The sequence below is a fragment of the Lepisosteus oculatus genome, chromosome 12, assembly GCF_040954835.1.
Source record: "Lepisosteus oculatus isolate fLepOcu1 chromosome 12, fLepOcu1.hap2, whole genome shotgun sequence".
Lineage (NCBI taxonomy): Eukaryota > Metazoa > Chordata > Actinopteri > Semionotiformes > Lepisosteidae > Lepisosteus > Lepisosteus oculatus.
In genome coordinates this window covers 39012736-39032284 of record NC_090707.1, presented here as the reverse complement: position 1 = coordinate 39032284, position 19549 = coordinate 39012736, and the positions used below count along the sequence as shown (strand labels likewise).

Below are 19549 nucleotides of genomic sequence, written 5' to 3'. Positions count from 1 at the left end.
ATATTAGGAAGGAGAGAGGCAGTGTGGGACATTACAGTTACAGTCCTGGGATTTTGAGAGAGTGAGGCACAGAGGCCCAGCTGCTGGAGCTGAGACTCTGGAAAAGAGGGATGGAGGCAGTGTGGGGTCCTGATTAGAGCTGAGGGACTGGCAGGCGAGGCAGAGAGGCAGTGTGGGCCAGTGTGCGGAGCTGTGAGCCTGGCACAGAAAGAGGAAGACCAGCCTGACAGTCCCTCCCCGTGACGTCTGCCACGTCATCTCTTCTCGCTGCTCACCAACCTCTGTCTACACAATCCAGGAGCTCATTTGCCTGCAGACTAGTCCAGGGGGAGGGAGGACAGAGCTACGTCAGAGGGCGGACTCCTGTGGACCTGCCTCCCTTTCTGATAAACAAGGGCTAGAACCGAAATCTCTCGGAGACCGCAATCCTGCGCTCAGGACCTGCTCTGCCTGCCTGCTCTCTGGCTGAGCGCGCCCAGACGCACTGAGCACCCGTCTCCTGCGCCACACGGACAGCACCCTCTCCCCGGCTCAGGAGCACCGCAGGCACTATGGCAGGTCAGTGGTCTTCTGCTTGAGTCTGAGGAGCTCCGAGCCAGCCTGTAGACGGTGTAGACTTTAGTGGGGCTGCAGTCTGAGCCCCTGTCCTGCCCAGGCTGAGAGATTGGCTGTAGTGGTGGTCTGGATGCACACAGCTGTGTCCAGTGCTCTGGTGTGGCTTGTTCATTCAGGCAGTGTGGCGTCACGGTGGAGAGTGTCTGTGTTCAGGGCAGAGAGGGTGTGAGACAGGGCCTCTTCTTCATGGTCTCCAGGCTGCTCTGCCTGGTGGGGGGGCAGAGCCAGGGGGCAGACTGGGGCAGACTGGGGCAGACTGGGGCAGAACGAGCTGCAGCAGCACCTGGAGAGGCAGCAGTGCGATCTGAGGGCTGTTTCCTCCTGCCTGTGCGTCTCTCTGCTTCCTCTTTCCTGCGCGGATTGAGAACAAAGAGCTGCTCTGTCAGGCCCGCTGACACGCGGCACAGCCTGTTCAGAGCCGCGCGCCGACCCGGTTCTGGTCGGGCTCCGTGTGCTGCTGAGCAGGACTCAGATTCTCCCTGCTGTCCTGGAGTCTCCAGGGCTGTAGCGATGGAGAAACCGGAAAGGGTGTGTTGAGAGTCCAGCCTGCTTTCCGCTGGAGACGGAGAGCCTGCAGTTCAGAGGGTGGCCACCGTTCTCTTCAGCCTCGTGCAGCTCCTGTAGGAGAGGGGGAGGAGCTGAGGCAGAGAGAGCCGTCCGAAAAAGCCATTCCTCACCATCGACAGGATTCCCACTGGGAATATCCCTTTGTCTGTGTCAGCAGGGCCTCTGTAGCCCGGGAGGCTGTGACTCTGAACCAGCCCCGCGCTGAGTCCTCTGAATCACAGACTGCTGGGCGTGTGGGAGACAGCAGCTGGGATCCTGCCAGCAGAGCTGTGAGACACAGGGCAGGGCAGCACAGGGAGGAGACACTAAGAGAGACGAGATGGCGCAGGGTCAGTGTGAGGGGAGGAGGTGTGCACAGTCAATCTGATCAGCTCCCTTGCCCGGGTCTCCCAGACGCAGAGTTTTCCCTGGGCTCTTCCCAAGAGAAATTCAGGCACGGCCTGCCGGTTAGTCCGGCCCTGTCACTGGGCAGCCGGCTGTGCCGAAGACGTGCTCCGGACTGGACTGGAATGGCACCCTCTGCCTGCTGTGGGGGTGTGTGTCTGTCATGCTCCAGTGAGCTAACGAGAGCTAACGAGACGCCCCTCCCTCCCTCTAGGATCTGTGATCTAGGATCTGTGCCAGTTTCTCTTAGTCACACGTGACCCCTCTCGACTTGGGGGGGTTACCAACTGGAACAGAGAAAGTGCTCACTCTGCTTACAGTACCTCTCCCACAGCGACAGGGCTTCAGATTGGGTTGCACCCTGGTAATGACATTGTAATTACCGGCTTATACTATGGTTATAACCACGTCGCCGTGGTACCAGCCGTGTTGTAGCGTAAACGACAAGAATGGTAAACCCTGCGCGCTGGTGATGCGCGGGTCGGCTTCTTTTCTGACCCTGCACCCGCCCGACCCGATTTAAAACTCTGAAAGTACTGACCTGAACCCGGTCCGGACCCGCTCCGTTAGAAATCCCCCCAAACAATAGTCGAACATCCATTCGATCAGCGTTCATGATCGGTGTTCTGCAATTAGTTTGCTGTGTGTCATATTTCGACCCGCGGGCCGAGCCGCCTGGCTGTCGTGAGCCCCTCCGGTCCTGGTCCGCTGCTCTGCTCCCCGGTCTCCACGCTGACGCCCCCTCTTCCGCAGGTGCCCAGGGGGCGGGAGAGCTGCGCATGGTGCTGCTGGGCATCACGGGCTCGGGCCGGAGCAGCTCGGGGAACACGCTGCTGGGCGGGCCGGAGTTCCGCTCGGAGGCCAGCCGCGAGTCGGTGACGCACGACTGCGAGCGCCGGTCCGGCCGCGCCCACGGCCGGCTGCTCACGCTGGTGGACACGCCGGGCCTGCTGCACACGCAGATGGGGGAGCAGGCGCTGCTGGCCGAGGTGGGCCGCAGCCTGGCGCTGTGCGCGCCGGGGCCCCACGCCCTGCTGCTGCTGGTGGGCCTGGACGAGCGCTACGGGCCGGAGGAGAAGGCGGCGCTGGAGGCGGCGCGCGGCCTGTTCGGGGCGCGCGGCCCCGCCTACACGCTGGTGCTCTTCACCAAGGCGGACGAGCTGGAGGGCAGGCCCGTGGAGGAGTTCTTCGGCGAGGACGAGTACCTGGCCCGGCTGGTGGAGCAGTGCGGCGGCCGCTACCACGTCTTCGACAACGGCGCCGCCGGCGACCCGGCCCAGGTGCCCCGGCTGCTGGACAAGGTCGAGAGCATGGCCCAGCGCAACCGGCTGGAGCACGGCTGCGAGTTCTACACCCGCGGACCGGACCCGGACCGGGACCGGGACCCGGCACCGGCCAGGAAGAAGCAGTGCACCTGCTCGTGAGGCGGGCCCCCCGGGGTCCGCGCCCCGAACTGAGCACTTTGATACGCAGTCCGTTTTGGAGGTTGTTGTGTGTCAACACTGTGGAAATAAACAAATCTATATTTCTGAACTGAAGGGCCGTACAGTTGTCTTAGAGGTCACCCCAGATCAGGGCTCTCCAACCCCGGTCCCCACAGACTTATTGTTTATACTGTAGGCTGCTGGTGTGTAATGGGGAGCACTGGAGAATACTGGTGTGTAATGGGGAGTATTAGAGAATATTGGTTGGGGTTAGGGTTACAGTAATGGAGAGTATTAGAGAATATTGGTTGGGGTTAGGGTTACAGTAATGGAGAGTATTAGAGAATATTGGCTGGGGTTAGGGTTACAGTAATGGGGAGTATTAGAGAATATTGGCTGGGGTTAGGGTTACAGTAATGGAGAGTACTGGAGAATATTGATTAGGGTTACAGGAATAGAGAGTACTGGATAATGTCAGGACTGGTTGTTTTCATTTCAGATTTATTGCAGAGCTTTGAAGCTGATGAATCTGACTAAGATAATGGTTCTTCTTTTATGTTTCTATACTGAAACCACGTTAGATGGGTTAGAAACCGATGTGGTTTTTAGAAAGAAACAGAAACATCTGTCTGGACCTGTCTGCTGTAGTGAGATAATTGGAACAGAGGCTGTGAAAGACAGTCTTTTAATACTGCTCATCACAGATACAAAGACATGGAACTGTACCTTGTTTGCTCAACAATACAGCTCTGTCTGACTCCTCAGTGCAGGAACAAACACTGAAGTTTTTCCATTCAGCACAAAGTCTGATCTGTCAGCCAATTACTGACACACACGGTAAACTCTCTCTCAGCTCTGCACACACACACAGTAAACTCCCTCTCAGCTCTGCACACACACACAGTAAACTCCCTCTCAGCTCTGCACACACACAGTAAACTCTCTCTTAGCTCTACACACACACATACAGTAAACTCTCACTCAGCTCTGCACACACACAGTAAACTCTCTCTTAGCTCTACACTGACACACACACACTAAACATTCTCAGCCCTGCACTGACACACACAGTACACTCCCTCTCAGCCCTGCACTGACACACACACACAGTGGCCTCTCTCCGCTCTGTGCTCACACACTGCGCACACTCAGACACTCAGACACAAGGACGCTGAGAGACTCGGCGCTGCTCTCCTGCAGGAACAGGACTCTCGCAGAGAGAAAGACTCCAGACCCAGGGAGACGATGGCAGGTGAGTGGATTCGTCTGAGCGAACCCTTGGTGTTCAGGCAGGCAGGGCTCTGGAAGCTGCCGGGCATGTCTTAAGACCTCATCCAAGATGGTGAAGTGAATCCAGAAAACAACAGTGATGTCATCTGATCCTCCATGGTTATGGATGGCCTGGGTGCAGATGTTGTTCTATTGTATAGCAGAGCAGAAAGGGGGAGCGCGCACTGGTCTGTGATTCAGTGCAGATGAAGAGTAAGAAATACAGAGAAAACACTGAGAGAACTGGCTGCAGTTTATCTCAGATTCGCACAGGAAATTCCGATTTGCAGAGGGTGGGGTGTGTCCACAGCTCAGCATGAGCAGGAAGCACAGGAAGCTAAACACACGTCATATCTGCAAGGTCATGGAAAAAAAAGAAACATTGTGGATTTGCACTCAGTGTGAATACACTGATGGGGTCTCAGAGAGAGGGGCCGGTGCTGCACATCAGCCCTGCGCTGGGAAAGCATGTTGTTAAGGCTGATATTCTGCCCCCTAGAAACAGAACAAGTTCCAGGAGGCCGTTTGGCCCCTCTGTTCCAGTTGGTAATTAAGTAGTAATTAATCCCAGCATCTCATCCTGCTGTTCAGGCTGGGCTGCTTGTTCCACACTCCCGCCACCCTTTGAGTAAAGAAGTGCCTTTTGTTTTCATTTTGAATCGCTTATCCCCCCCCCACACACACACAGACAGTTTATTTTCCCAAGGATCTCATCCAGGTCTGTCTTGAGAGAAGCCAGAGTATTGGCGTCAACAGCATGGCAGGGCAGCTTGCTCCCCACTCCCACCACCCTCTGTGTAGAGTGTGTGCACTCTCTCTCTCTGGCACGCAGTTTGAAATGCTCTTCCCCTCACTTGTAAGTCTCCTGCTCTTCCGCCGGGATGTCGGTCCCCCTGGACTCACGCGCCCCGTCTCCTCCTCCGCAGGCTCCGAGGGCAGCGGGGAGCGGAGGCTGGTGCTCCTGGGAATGACCGGCCAGGGCCGCAGCAGCTCGGGAAACACCATCCTGGGCAGGAAGGCCTTCCGGAGCGAGGCCAGCCCCAGGTCGGTGACCAAGCGCAGCGCGCTGGAGCGCGGGGAGGTGGACGGGCGGCCCGTGCTGGTGGTGGACACGCCGGGCTTCTTCGACACCGACCTGTCGGAGCTGGAGGTCAAGCAGGAGGTCCTGCGCTGCGTGGCGCTGAGCGCCCCGGGGCCCCACGCCTTCCTGCTGGTGATCCGGGTGGGCCGCAGGAAGCGGACGGAGAGGAGGGTGGTGGACACCGTCCTGCAGCTGTTCGGCGAGCAGGCCCTGCGCTACACCGTGGTGCTGCTGACCCGCGGCGAGGAGCTGGCCGGCAAGCCGCCGGCCCAGTTCGTGCAGGAGGACCCCCACCTGGCCGAGCTGGTGGGCCGCTGCGGGGGCGGCTGCCACCTCTTCCGCAACAAGGAGCCGGGCGACCGCGCCCAGGTGAGCGAGCTGCTGGACAAGGTGGACGCCATGGTCGCGCGCGGGGGCGGCTGCTTCACCAACGACATGTACCAGGGCACAGAGGCGGCCCTGCGGCAGGAGCAGGAGGCCGTCCTGCGGGAGCAGGGCCAGGGCCCGGGCCAGGACCCGGACGCGGCCCGCAAGGAGGCGGTGGAGAGGCTCATGAGGAAACGGGTCAACGTGCTGATCGGCGTGTCGCTGGGGGTCCTGCTGGGGGCGCTGCTCGGGGTGGTGTTCCTGCTCCCCGCCGCCGCCGCCGGGCCCTCCCCCGTCCTGATCGCGGGCTGCGCGGTGGGCGCCTTCTCCATGGCCGTGAAGGGGGGCCGCGCGGCCAAGTCGGCGGAGGGGTCCAGGGAGGCGGCCAAGCTGGCGGTCAAGGCCCTGTTCTCGGACGTGATGGACAAGTTACAGGCCTTCAAGCCAGACGAGAGCTGAGAACTGAGCAAACTCACTGCTGCTGACTGATCCCACGGTCCCGCCAAAGAGACAAGGCCGCCTTGTCCGAGAGTGTGCACAGGAGTGAGAGAGGGGTGTGAGAGAGGAGTGTCAGAGAGTGCGCACAGGAGTGAGAGAGGGGTGTGTCAGAGAGGAGTGTCAGAGAGTGCGCACAGGAGTGAGAGAGGGGTGTGTCAGAGAGGAGTGTCAGAGAGTGCGCACAGGAGTGAGAGAGAGGTGTGAGAGAGGAGTGTCAGAGAGTGCGCACAGGAGTGAGAGAGGGGTGTGAGAGAGGAGTGTCAGAGAGTGCGCACAGGAGTGAGAGAGGGGTGTGAGAGAGGAGTGTCAGAGAGTGCGCACAGGAGTGAGAGAGGGGTGTGAGAGAGGAGTGTCAGAGAGTGCGCACAGGAGTGAGAGAGGGGTGTGTCAGAGAGTGTGCACAGGGGTGAGAGGGTGTGTCAAGAGAGTGCGCACAGGAGTGAGAGAGGTGTGTCAGAGAGTGCGCACAGGAGTGAGAGAGCTGTGTCAGAGAGTGTGCAAGAGAGAGTTGTGTGTGTGTTTGTGTGAGCTTGAGGGAGCTGTGTCAGGGTGTGAGAGATGGAGAGCTGTGTTTGCGTGTGTGTATGGGAGATGGCTAGTTGTGACTCAGGAAAGAGTGTCTAACAAATTACTGCTGAATAATAAAATGCTGAAGAATGTCATGTGTATCGTCTGTTTGTCCTGAGAGCTCAGCAGCTTGAAGTAAGTGACAATCTGAAGAGGGACACGTCCCAGTCCCAGTCAGTGAGGAAGAGAATGTCTGAATACTGACCAGCGCTGAATCCACACCCTGATGCAGATACTCAGCAGCAGCCAACAGTGAGAGATTGTTCATGATGTAGCATACTTGGTTACTTAATACAAGTGCCCCACTTCATAAACTCTGTAGTCAGTCACAATTGCAGTAAAAATACACATATCATAAAGCGTGTCCAAATATTCTCAGTTCTGTTTGTTATTTATAACTACTTCTGTTTTCTGAGAAGCTTAATTGATTCTCCCGTGCTGCTGTTATTCTGACAGCTGAAAAGAGGAAGCTGTTAATACAGATTTATGTCAGGGGTTTCCTGGAGAGTCAGTGTGTCTGTGAGAGCCAGTCTCTACACCAGGGCTGTCCAGTCCTGCTCCTGGGGGGTCAGTGTGTCTGTGGGCTGTCCAGTCCTGCTCCTGGAGGGTCAGTGTGTCTGTGGGCTGTCCAGTCTCTCTACACCAGGGCTGTCCAGTCCTGCTCCTGGAGGGTCAGTGTGTCTGTGGGTTTTCTTGGTCTTAAACTCACCTCAGGCTGGATATTTATCATCTGTTTTTCAGTCTGCCCATGTTTTCCATATCCTCTTTTTGTCGTTAATGTTTTTTAAGGTGTGTTAATTCAGAGCAGTTCTAATCCAATGATATGGAATGAGACGCATGTTTTAAACGCCCCATTAAGCAGCGTTGCGAAACCTCACATGTTTTCGCAATAGTTAAACTGTAACTATGATTCTGGGAAGTTGCGATGGAGCAGCTCAGGGGTCATTGACTAAGGCTGTGCTGGAGGATCCAGCGTCACGCTGTAAGAATTCCCACTTTCAGGTCCAGCCAGATCCGCGATGAGGCGCAGGCGGCGATGGAAATTTCCACTCTGTAATCTGACTTACACAGAAATCAAGACGTGCCACAAGCGATTATTTAATGCCTTAACCTTACACTCCACCCCCATCAGAGCTTCCTGGTGAATGGACGTGCGCACACTACGCACGTGGAAGTCATTATGCACTGGAATGCAGATTCCAACACAGCACAGCAGGTCTCTGTGCTGGAACTGTAGAGCGCAAAGTGACAGAGACGATGACACAGTTACCCTTCCAGCCCCCTGTACTTTCCAGCTTGTGCAGCAGGCAGGTACAGCTGCTCACATCAGAACGCTGGAGGAGAGGAGGTGTGACACCTGAGGAAGAGGAGGAGGGGGGCTGGGAGTGACGCCTGAGGAAGAGGAGGAGGGGGGCTGGGTGTGACACCTGAGGAAGAGGAGGAGGGGGACTGGGCGTGATATCTGAGGAAGAGGAGGAGGGGGACTGGGCGTGATATGAGGAAGAGGAGGAGAGGCCAGGCGAACGCCTGAGGAAGAGGAGGAGTTTCACAGTAGTAATGGAGCAGACACACATGCAGAAGGTTAGAAGCGCACTTGGTGATCAGCCCTGACAGTGACAAGTTCTTATTTGGCTGACCGAAGGAGCGTGAGACACCAGGATGTACCTTCTGCCAGGCCCTCGCCCACTGTGAGGTTAGACACTGGTGCTCTTGTCCTGCACCTGACCTTGGTGGCAACACTGCGGCCGGACCGGGGCTGTGCTTGGAACAGAGGCTGTGTCTGCTCTGTCCACACGGCCGCCCGTCAGTGAGCTCACTTCAGGACTGCGCTGATCCGGGCTCTGGGTCCCCAGACGCACCCCGCTCTGGGGTCACAGAGGAGTCACTGCTCTTCTCTGCCTCCCGGCCTTCAGACGTCCAGTCGGCACAACCAGAAAAGCAGGAACTGGAATTCCGTTGTTCCGCCTGCTCCCACTCTCCTGCTGTCTCTCCCGTGGGAAACGGAGAGAGAGAGAAAGTCAAGTATAAACAGGAGCGATCTCAACCCGAGCACAAAGACCGGCCGCCCACGCCCAGCGCTCACTCTCTGCTCCAGGTGCTGAGCGTTCTTCTCCAACTGGCCTGTTGACAGATCCCGGGAATCTGAGAGAGAGAGAGATACACACACCTGGACACACCTGCACACCTACACACACACCTAGACACACCTGCACACACACACAACTGCACACCTGAACACACACAGCTGCACACCTGCTCACCTACACACACAGTTGCACACTTGAACACACACACACACCTAGACACACTCAACCGCACACCTGCACACACACACCTACACATACACCTCCACACCTTAAAAAACACAAACACACACCTACACACACACATGCCTGTGTACCGACACACTGCTACACAAGATCGTGAATTCAGTCCTCCTTCCCCCTTTCCACCCTTTTCTGCCAAACACCTGCTGGGTTACTAGCAAACAGTAATTCTGTCGATGGGATGCTGATATAAACTGAGTCATTCTGGGGCTCTATCCGTCTGAGTTTCTGGAAGTGCTGAGACACCTCTCTGCCTGCAGCTCTGCTCAGCACAGGGACAGCAACAGTCGCACAGTCCCAGCCCTGGCTGGGGCCTCTCCTGGAGCTGACACCCAGACTCGTGCTTCTCTAATGAAAGCCACATGCGCACAATCACTCCCTGCCACTACACTGGGGCTCAGCTTCGTGCAGGAACACTGAGCCGGCACGCACTCCCTGCCTGCTCTTCACAACAGAGTGATGCCACACTCTTCAAGCGCACTCACAGTCGGAGAGAGCTCTTCCAGTTCACCCAGGGCCTGCAGGTGCCCACTACCTCCAGGACAGGGGTCAGGGGGTCAGGGTAAGAGCAAGGGTCAGAGGTCAGAGTAAGGCGTCAGGGGTCAAGACTAGCCTTCTCCCCAGCTCGAGCAGCCCAGAGCGTGTATTTTAACTATACTGTCACCCTCCTTCAAAATCACACTGCTGCTCTCACCAGGGGTCCCCCACTCCTGCCCCTGGGGTCCTCCCAGCCCCAAGCTCTCGCCAAGCTCCTGCCTGGCGACTCTGCGGGGTTCGCTCTGCTCAGACCTGAGTGACTGCAGAGCCCGCAGGTGTCCAGGAGCTGGGGGCTGGACTCCGCCTCTTGCTCCCCCTTTAATCAGCGCTGTTCATTAACTGTGTATCCTAAGACGACATTAAACGGGACCAGAAACACGAACCTGCCTCTGCTGTGCAGAGACCCGCACTGAGGGAGCTATTTTTCAAGTCAAATTCAACATTAATTAACACAAAGCATAAAAAGGATCCAAAAATCTGTAAACGGGGGCGCCGGAGGGAGCGTGCTCGGGGCCCGTCTGAAAGAAAGACAGACGCATCAGTGGATCAGCGGAGGCGCACTCATCCCTGCGTGTTCCCGAGAGGAAACAGAACCCGCAGGCTGGGACCGGTGGCACAGAACCGCCTCTGGCGAGCTCTGGTCCGTTGAGGGGTGTGGTTAGGTCAGGAGCAGTGGCTGCAGGGTGCTAGTGTTTTCACTCCAGATCAGCCCTGAGCTGCTTCGCCGCTCAAAGGGAAATTGTCCCAAGTGTTCGGAAACCAGTGATTCCAGGGGTGACCCCTAAACCTGCTGGACTGGGGCTCCCCAGGAGCAGGGCTGGCCAATCCTGGTCTAGCAGATAAAAACTGGGTCATTGATGAGTGGAAAAGCCCTGAAAACACCACTGTTTTCACCTTCTTAAACCAATTGTATCCATTGATTAAAACAAGTCTGCTCAGCCTGCAGCCCCTCCAGTCTGTCCCATCGCTGGAGTGTCCCACTGCTCGTTAGCTAATTGATTATTAGTAGGATCTGTACACCAATCAAGGGGCCGGAGGAACGGAACTCTTTCAGTGGAGGGGTGTGGAGTAGTCGTCCAGGAGGAGAGTGAACACATTCTGTCCTTCAGTTTGTTGGTTTTTAATCGACTCTAAAATCAGAAGACTGTTGTGTTAGGAGTGGCATTTGACAAGAGGAACAGGTGCCTCCATTCAGATCTGAGAACCAACCACAAAAAAACAGGAAACACTGGGAGAGAGGGAGGTAGGGTGGGCCAGTGGGTAGAGCTGAGAGAGAGGGAGTGTGGGACAGTGGGTAGAGCTGAGAGAGAGGGAGGCAGTGTGGGACAGTGGGTAGAGCTGAGATATTAGGAAGGAGAGAGGCAGTGTGGGACATTACAGTTACAGTCCTGGTATTTTGAGAGAGTGAGGCACAGAGGCCCAGCTGCTGGAGCTGAGACTCTGGAAAAGAGGGATGGAGGCAGTGTGGGGTCCTGATTAGAGCTGAGGGACTGGCAGGCGAGGCAGAGAGGCAGTGTGGGCCAGTGTGCGGAGCTGTGAGCCTGGCACAGAAAGAGGAAGACCAGCCTGACAGTCCCTCCCCGTGACGTCTGCCACGTCATCTCTTCTCGCTGCTCACCAACCTCTGTCTACACAATCCAGGAGCTCATTTGCCTGCAGACTAGTCCAGGGGGAGGGAGGACAGAGCTACGTCAGAGGGCGGACTCCTGTGGACCTGCCTCCCTTTCTGATAAACAAGGGCTAGAACCGAAACCTCTCGGAGACCGCAATCCTGCGCTCAGGACCTGCTCTGCCTGCCTGCTCTCTGGCTGAGCGCGCCGAGACGCACTGAGCACCCGTCTCCTGCGCCACACGGACAGCACCCTCTCCCCGGCTCAGGAGCACCGCAGGCACTATGGCAGGTCAGTGGTCTTCTGCTTGAGATTGAGGAGCTCCGAGCCAGCCTGTAGACGGTGTAGACTTTAGTGGGGCTGCAGTCTGAGCCCCTGTCCTGCCCAGGCTGAGAGATTGGCTGTAGTGGTGGTCTGGATGCACACAGCTGTGTCCAGTGCTCTGGTGTGGCTTGTTCATTCAGGCAGTGTGGCGTCACGGTGGAGAGTGTCTGTGTTCAGGGCAGAGAGGGTGTGAGACAGGGCCTCTTCTTCATGGTCTCCAGGCTGCTCTGCCTGGTGGGGGGGCAGAGCCAGGGGGCAGACTGGGGCAGACTGGGGCAGACTGGGGCAGAACGAGCTGCAGCAGCACCTGGAGAGGCAGCAGTGCGATCTGAGGGCTGTTTCCTCCTGCCTGTGCGTCTCTCTGCTTCCTCTTTCCTGCGCGGATTGAGAACAAAGAGCTGCTCTGTCAGGCCCGCTGACACGCGGCACAGCCTGTTCAGAGCCGCGCGCCGACCCGGTTCTGGTCGGGCTCCGTGTGCTGCTGAGCAGGACTCAGATTCTCCCTGCTGTCCTGGAGTCTCCAGGGCTGTAGCGATGGAGAAACCGGAAAGGGTGTGGTGAGAGTCCAGCCTGCTTTCCGCTGGAGACGGAGAGCCTGCAGTTCAGAGGGTGGCCACCGTTCTCTTCAGCCTCGTGCAGCTCCTGTAGGAGAGGGGGAGGAGCTGGTCTTCACCATTCCTCGCCTCCCATTCCCATTGGGAAGCTCCTTATGGAAAACAGGAGCCAGGAGCGTGTTTCTGTGCCAGCAGTCATACAGCCCCTCCCCCTGCAGGACAGCGGGAGGGGGAGGAGTTCATCGTCACTAGCAACCGTCAGCTGGAGCAGGAATATAGCGCAGTTCCGGAGCTCAGCCATCCCCTCCCCCCCCCGTCTCCAGGGGGAGGGGCTCTGTGTCCATGGCGACCACCAGCTGGAGTGTTTCCTGCCTGTGCCTGGGGGGTCCCTCCGGCTTCTGGTTCCCTCAGCCGGGGAGACCCAGGAGGGCTGGACTCCGGCACAGCAGGAGGCTGGGAAAGAGCAGGAGAGCCCCTCCGTCCACGATGCCCTGGGACGGTTCTCGGGAACGCGTGCCAGAGCTCTTTTATCCCAGGCCTTCCAGAGAGGGGTGCTTGTGCTGCCCCACCAGCCTGGCTGCCTGCCCTGCTGCTGGGCTCCCCCCCAGGACAGGCTCACTGCGTCCAGGTCTCTCTCCAGGGGACAGGCTAACTGCGTCCAGGTCTCTCTCCAGGGGACAGGCTCACAGTGTCCAGGTCTCTCTCCAGGGGACAGGCTCACAGTGTCCAGGTCTCTCTCCAGAGTACTCTGGGCGCAACCCTGCACCTGCTGGGGCCTGCTGGTCAGAGTCCTCTTCCACAGCTCAGGTTCGAGCTCAGCGTGACTCAGGATCCCTGAGGGATTCTTCCATGGGGGTCTGGCGTGGAACAGCTCCCTGGGTAATTCCCGTGGGAAGGGTGTGCGCACACACAGCCAGGATGCAGGTAACGAGCTGGCACGCTGTGCCTGCGCGCGATCAGCACACTAACGCTCCACGATTCTGCCCCACCCCGCTGAAACCTGAACTCAGCCACCCCCTGCACCGTCAGGCCTCCAGCTGCTGTCAGAACATGGGGGCGCGTTGCCCTGGGGGGTCACTGAGCAGGTTATTGTGCTGAGGAAAACTAGAGAGTCTTGTGAGTCACTGCAGACACTGCTCTGGAAATCGCTGCGTTTTTCTGACTGTGGCTGTGGCCACCGTGAGCACGTTTCTGACAGCCGGGTCAGGAAGTATTCTTATTCTGTTCAGAGGTATAAGTATTTGCACAGTGTATGAATGTGCAGTTTGACATGCAGTGTTAAGAGCAATTAAGACTGGTATGAGGGGGCACAGGGGAGTAAACTCATGACACAGACTCTAGAGCCGTACTGGCTGCAGGAGACTCACAGGCACCGCCGGTCCCGGGTCCAAAGATTCAGACCGTGTTCTGGTGACGGACCGGGACTGGGGTCCCCCGAGTCTCCCCCGTGGAGGGGAATCAGGCACCAGCGCGCTGGAGGATGATGGGAAGTGTTGCGGTAGCTCTCACTGTTGTAGTTCCTGTTGCTGTTCCAGTTGCTGCAGTTGCTGCTCTTGCAGTTGTTGCTGCTCTTGCAGCTGCTGCAGTTGCTGCTGTTGGTGTAGTTGTTGCTCTTGCAGTTGTTGCTGCTCTTGCAGCTGCTGCAGTTGTTGCTCTTGCTGGTGTTGCTGCTCTTGCAGCTGCTGCAGTTGTTGCTCTTGCAGTTGTTGCTGCTCTTGCAGCTGCTGCAGTTGCTGCTGTTGCTGCAGTTGTTGCTCTTGCAGTTGTGGCTGCTCTTGCAGCTGCTGCAGTTGCTGCTCTTGCAGTTGTTGCTGCTCTTGCAGCTGCTTCAGTTGCTGCTGTTGGTGTAGTTGCTGCTCTTGCAGCTGCTGCAGTTGCTGCTCTTGCAGTTGTTGCTGCTCTTGCAGCTGCTGCAGCTGCTCTCACGGCACCGTCTGTCTCCCGCAGGGCGCGAGCTGAGGCTGGTGGTGGTGGGCAAGACCGGGGCTGGCAAGAGCAGCTCAGGAAACACCATCCTGGGAGAGGAGGTGTTCACGGCGGACATCAGCTCCAGCTCGGTCACCACGGCCTGCGAGAGGGCCAGCCGGCTGGTGCGGGGCCGCAGGGTGACCGTGGTGGACACGCCGGGGCTGTCCGGGAGGCAGCTGTCCGGGGAGGAGGTCCAGACCATGAGGAGGTGCCTGTCGCTGAGCGCCCCGGGGCCCCACGCCTTCCTGCTGGCCGTGCCCGCGGACGACCGCTACACGGAGAGCCGGCGGCAGGTGGCGGAGCGGGTCAGGGAGCTGTTCGGAGAGGACGTGCTCCGCTACACCGTGGTGCTCCTCACCAAGGCCGACCAGCTGGGGGACAGGACCCGGGGGGACTTCGTCCAGGAGAACGAGCACCTGCAGGCGCTGGTGCAGGCGTGCGGCCACCGGCACCTGTTCTTCGTCAACGAGGACGAGGAGCTCGCCCCCGCCCAGGTCACGGAGCTGCTGAGGATCGTCGACGACATGGTGAGGGAGAACAGGGAGAACGGCCGCGAGTTCAAGGCTAATTAGCGCTCATTTACGCTCATTAACCTCCTGCCTCTACAGCTAATGAGAGACTAGAACTCCCGCTGTGATGTCATCGGCATGATGCCATAGTCATGTGATGTCATCGCCATGATGTCACTGTCGCATGACGTCATCGCCACCAACCATTGCACAGGGGCGGTTTCTGCTTCTGGATCCGTTTTTCTTCTTGTGGAAACCCTGTTTGATAAACTGCAGATTTATATATATATATTATGTATATGGAGATTTACCTTTTTCTGTTAAAATACTACAAAAATAAATGGAGGAAACTTATTTTGAAAAGCAGTCGCCGTCGGGATGACACAGCCTGTAGGAGCTGGTCTGCGGGAGAGGGGAGAGTGGGGAACTGGGAACTGGGAACGAGCAGCTCGGTGAGGCCAATCGGAGCACAGCTGGACTGAACCCGCCGACACTGTGGCCCCAGAGCCTGCAGGAGAGAGGGGGTACTGGGGGTGATTCAGGAGGGGATACCCCAAGCCTGCAGGAGAGAGGGGGTACTGGGGGAGATTCAGGAGGGGATACCCCCAGGCTGCAGGAGAGAGGGGGTACTGGGGGAGATTCAGGAGGGGATACCCCGTGATGGTGCAGAAGCTGGTTTTTCGTGTTCAGTTTCTGTGCCTCCAGGCTGAGGAGAGGGAGGAAACTGTCCAGAAAACCCAGCTCAGAGCTGGGTCTGAACTGAAACTAAGAAGCCCAAAGTGACAAAGGTTTGTTTAAATTGCAAACTCATGTGGGATGAAGCCCCTCCACACACACACTCTCACTCCTCAGTGCTGACACACACACTCACTCTCACCTCTGACACAAACTCTCTCACTCCACAACACTGACACACACACAACCTCACTCCTCAGCGCTGACACACCCAGTAAACTCTCGATCTGCACGCTGAACGCTGAACACACACCCACCCAGTAAACTCTCCGCTCAACACCGACTCACACACACACACACCGAACTGCCTCTCAGCTCGCCGCTCCTCCAGGAACGGGACTCGGACCCTGTGCAAAGATGGCAGGTGAGTTTTCCTGTGCCGCAGCCCCTGAGCCCATCATCTGTGATGAGCTGCTCCGCTTGCTCCTGTGAGCTGAGCAGGAGGAGCGGTTCGGCCGGCTGACGCACATCTGCGCTCGCTCAAATGGAGACTTCAGTGTAAGATGGCTGCCGGAGGAGCACAATAATAAGACGATAACGATGCGGCAGCAGTCGTCCGGGGACTCCAGGAAGCGAAGTACAGAATATAACAGAGACGCGTCTCGCAAAAACGAGACCTAGAAGAGCAGAGCACAGCCATTCCATGAAATAAAAATGTTCAGGTTGTTTGCTAAACCCGATCAAAACCGGCACGCAGCTCGTGTTAATCCGGGCTGGGCGTGCCCAGACCTACTGTAGACCTGAGCCTAGAGGACGGTTTTGTCTATGTGGACAGGCGGTGAATTATCCCGAATATTGGAGATGCAAGCAGTCATGATACTGGTGAGGCAAATACTGCACATTATGACCGAGGTGTGTCCTTCACGGGCAGATTCCAGGGCAGTGGCACCTTTGGGAGGGACAGCGTGTATCGTGGACGGCAGAAACCGTGATCACAGAACGAAAAACGCGTTCGCCGTCAGAGCATGCACATCGGATCCGGTTTGCGGCTCCCGAACCCAGTCCGAACTCGAGCATTGCAGAACCGCGCGACTGCAGCCAAAACACACTTCAATCTTTAACGCGCCTTTCACTCTTTTTTTATTAACACGGCGTCTGTAAATGCATATCGAGAGCTGCATCACAGTTATAAAGCATTCAGTGACTGTGCATGACCTTTAATTCATGCAAATAACGTTCCTCTTAACTGCTACTGAAAAGAGTATCTCAAGTTCAGCGCACGAAAGCTGCGCATCACTGCGTCACCGGCTCGGGCCTCCAGTAGCTGATCTCCGGTGTCTGGTGCCACCTAGTGGCCAGGAGGGGAAACGGGCGACACCAGGGCAGACTCCCCTCCTGGAAAAGCACCGGTATCGATATTGCACAGGGCGGCACGGTGGCGCGGTGCTTAGCATTGACTCCCCTGGTGCCCGTGTGTGTGTGTCTGTGTCAGTGTGTGCCCGGTGCTTGCTGGGATAGGCTCCGGCTCCCCCCCACAGCCCTGTATTGGTTCGAAAAAGGATGGATGGATTTCACATTGACGTTTTCCCCCCAGATACACTGTAAGAATGTCTGGGGTTTTGCTGACGTGAGATACACTGAGGAGAGCTATGTCAGAGATGAAAGTCTGTCCCAAGAACAACAGCAGAGGAGCGGGTTGTCGACCCAGCATGCCTTTGGACTCCTGGGGAAAATATGGGCGGTGGGAGGGAATGGGAGCATGCAGACTCCACATAGAAGGATCCCACTCTGGATTCGAACCCGGGACTCGAGACCAGTGACCCCGCCACAGTCCAGCCGGTCTCCTGTCCAAGCAGTCAGTAAATGCAGTTTCCTCTGTGGCTGTGGGGTTCAAATTACCGTTAAAGGCACTTGCTGTTTTCCTTTTGAGCGTCGAGATGACGTGTCTCTCTCTCGCGGTCTCTCGCGGTCACACACACACACACACACACACACACAGTCTGCGTGGAGCCTGCATGTTCTCTCTCCTGGCCTGCGCTGCAGCAGATCCTCACGTCCTCTCCCCCCCCAGACGCCAGCGAGGACCTGGAGCTGCGCATCGTGCTGCTGGGCATCACGGGCGCGGGCCGGAGCAGCTCGGGGAACACGCTGCTGGGCCGGCCGGTGTTCCGGGCGGAGGCCAGCCCCGGCTCGGTGACGCGGGAGTGCGCCATGCACACGGAGCAGCTGGGCGGCCGGCCGGTCACCGTGATCGACACGCCCGGCTTCTTCGACACGCGGCTGGCAGAGGAGGAGGTGAAGAGGGAGGCCGTGCGCTGCCTGGTGCTGGCCGCGCCGGGGCCCCACGCCTTCCTGCTGGTGGTGAAGGTGGGGCCCTACGAGGAGGAGGAGCGGGAGGCGGTGAGGAAGATCCTGGCGCTGTTCGGCGAGGAGGCGCTGCGCTACGCGCTGGTGCTGTTCACCCGCGGGGACTACCTGCGCAAGAAGAGCGTGGAGCAGTTCTTCCAGCGCGACGAGCACCTGCGCGAGCTGGTGGGGCGCTGCGGGGGGCGCTACCACGTCTTCAACAACCGCGCCGAGGGCGAGCGCGCGCAGGCCGCCGCCCTGCTGGGCAAGCTGGAGCGCCTGGCGCGGGACAACGGCGGCCACTACACCAACCCCGTGTACCAGGCGGTGGACGAGGCCCTGCGGCGCGAGCAGGCCGGCGGGGCGGGCACCCCCCCGGGCGCGGCGCCCCCCGACCCCGCCGAGGGCCGCCGGAAGGCCAAGAGGAGGCTGTTCGGGAGGATCTCCAAGATCTCCATCGCCGCCTCGGCCGGCGCCATCCTGGGCGCCCTGGTGGGCACGGTGGCGGGCGCGGTGCTCTCGCCCGTGTGCCCGCCGGCCGCCGTGCTGGGCCCGCTGGGGGGCGCCGCGCTGGGGGGGCTGCTGGGGGGCAGCGCGGGGGCCGAGGCCGAGAGCCCCCTGGAGGCCGTGCTGACCGTTCTGAAACTGGCCTTCAAGGACCTGAACATCGTGGACGTGGTGACCAAGGTCAAATAGGAGGTGGGGGAGGGGGGTCGGGGCGGGTCCGGCCCGGGACAGGGGGATCCGCTGGGGCGGCTCTGGGGCTCCCCGCTCCGGCCCCGGGGGGGCAGAAGCCAGCAGGTGCTCTGTGTGTCCTCAGGGGGTGGGGGGGCCCCCCGTCCACAGCCTTCATCCGCTGATGAAAACCGTCAGGACCCCCAGCTCCAGAGCTGGGACCCCCCAGTCTAGAGGATCTGTAGTCTGAAACAGCTGTCCAGTGCAGAGGGGTTCCCCCCGTGCCTCCCCTGGGGACCCCCTGCAGCTGTGGCTCCTGTGCCCGTGTGTCCTGAGTCGTTGCTTTCAGCTCTCGAGCAGCTCTCCCTGCCAGTCCGGCCAGGCGAGACTGACCGCTGGCCAGGCCGCAGGGCGGTCAGTGCCCGGAGGACAGCGCGGCGAGACGTACCCGTGCCTTAGAGCCCGTTAGCCCTTACTGCCCTCACCCTTACACACGTCCCATCCGCCCGCGGGGCTGCAGCTTCCTCCAGAACGCCTGGGCTTCCTCCTGAGGGCTGGGCTTCCTCCTGAGGGCTGCTCCGCCCGTTGAGGCCAGCAGAGCTGCGGGGTCACTCTAACCCCGAGAGCTGCGGCTCCAGGGGGGTTTGGGGGTCTTCTGGAGGAACCTGAGCTCTGCTCATTGGGGGACCCTGTGTCATTATAGTAATTGGCAGGGTGTTGACACACACCAGCCGGTCTGCCCTCAGAGAGCAAGACCCTGAAGCTTGAATGAGCAGCGACACCTTTGCAGAGCCGGCCAGTCGCCGCCTGGGGTACGCAAGCCCCTCTGGTCAGCGGTGAAAGAAACTCTGACTCTGCCCTCCGTCTGACCCCTCCGCTGTCGCGCAGCTCTGCTCTCAGAGGGACAGGGAGACGCTTCCAAACTTATCCTCTGGCACCGAGATCACGAGGCACTTCTTTACACTGAGAGTGGTGGGGGGTGTGTGCGTCTGTTCTGCTCGACCAGGCTGCTGAAGCTCCGGAGCTCCGGAATCCTCCTGGAAACAGCGGGATGAGTTCTCCGGAGCAGCTGACGCAGTGAGACGGGTTGAGCTTCTGATTCAGGGTTGTGTTCCGGATGCTTATCCTGCTCTTCCTGTAGACCTCGATGAAATACTGTCTTTTGCACATATTGTACGTGTATCAATGCGCAATAAAGGTATATTATTATATATATCTCATGCATTTGTCGTGCATTAACTCACACAGTGTTT

At 58.4% G+C, this 19549-nt stretch overlaps 4 protein-coding genes across 6 annotated transcripts; all 4 read left to right on the top strand.

Annotated features, from left to right (window-relative positions):
* Positions 1-94: 94 nt before the first annotated feature.
* Positions 95-3099, top strand: LOC102687851 (GTPase IMAP family member 9-like). The gene is made up of 2 exons (XM_069197050.1): positions 95-558; positions 2320-3099. Exons 1-2 carry the CDS (start codon positions 552-554, stop codon positions 2988-2990), a joined length of 678 nt encoding a protein of 225 aa, XP_069053151.1. The 5' UTR covers positions 95-551; the 3' UTR covers positions 2991-3099.
* Positions 3100-3188: 89 nt separating this feature from the next.
* Positions 3189-6866, top strand: LOC102687653 (GTPase IMAP family member 7-like). 2 transcript variants are annotated; one of them, XR_011191336.1, is made up of 3 exons: positions 3189-4242; positions 5186-6260; positions 6323-6866. XR_011191336.1 is itself a non-coding variant. In XM_006636917.3 (2 exons), the coding sequence occupies exons 1-2, from the start codon at positions 4236-4238 to the stop codon at positions 6163-6165; spliced, it is 987 nt and encodes a 328-aa protein (XP_006636980.2). In that variant the 5' UTR covers positions 3189-4235; the 3' UTR covers positions 6166-6866. The 2 variants fall into 2 exon arrangements, 1 of the variants encoding a protein (XP_006636980.2); XM_006636917.3 differs by having other exon boundaries at positions 5186-6866.
* A 4234-nt stretch (positions 6867-11100) lies between these two features.
* On the top strand, positions 11101-14963 carry LOC102687447 (GTPase IMAP family member 9-like). Its single transcript, XM_069197053.1, has 2 exons — positions 11101-11536; positions 14071-14963. The coding sequence occupies exons 1-2, from the start codon at positions 11530-11532 to the stop codon at positions 14661-14663; spliced, it is 600 nt and encodes a 199-aa protein (XP_069053154.1). The 5' UTR covers positions 11101-11529; the 3' UTR covers positions 14664-14963.
* Positions 14964-15293: 330 nt separating this feature from the next.
* LOC138242065 (GTPase IMAP family member 4-like) lies at positions 15294-19511 on the top strand. Of its 2 annotated transcripts, none has more exons than XM_069197032.1 (2): positions 15294-15699; positions 17347-19511. In XM_069197032.1, exons 1-2 carry the CDS (start codon positions 15693-15695, stop codon positions 18315-18317), a joined length of 978 nt encoding a protein of 325 aa, XP_069053133.1. In that variant the 5' UTR covers positions 15294-15692; the 3' UTR covers positions 18318-19511. The 2 variants fall into 2 exon arrangements, with proteins under 2 accessions (XP_069053133.1, XP_069053134.1); XM_069197033.1 differs by lacking the exon at positions 15294-15699 and adding an exon at positions 15718-16157.
* Positions 19512-19549: the final 38 nt, after the last annotated feature.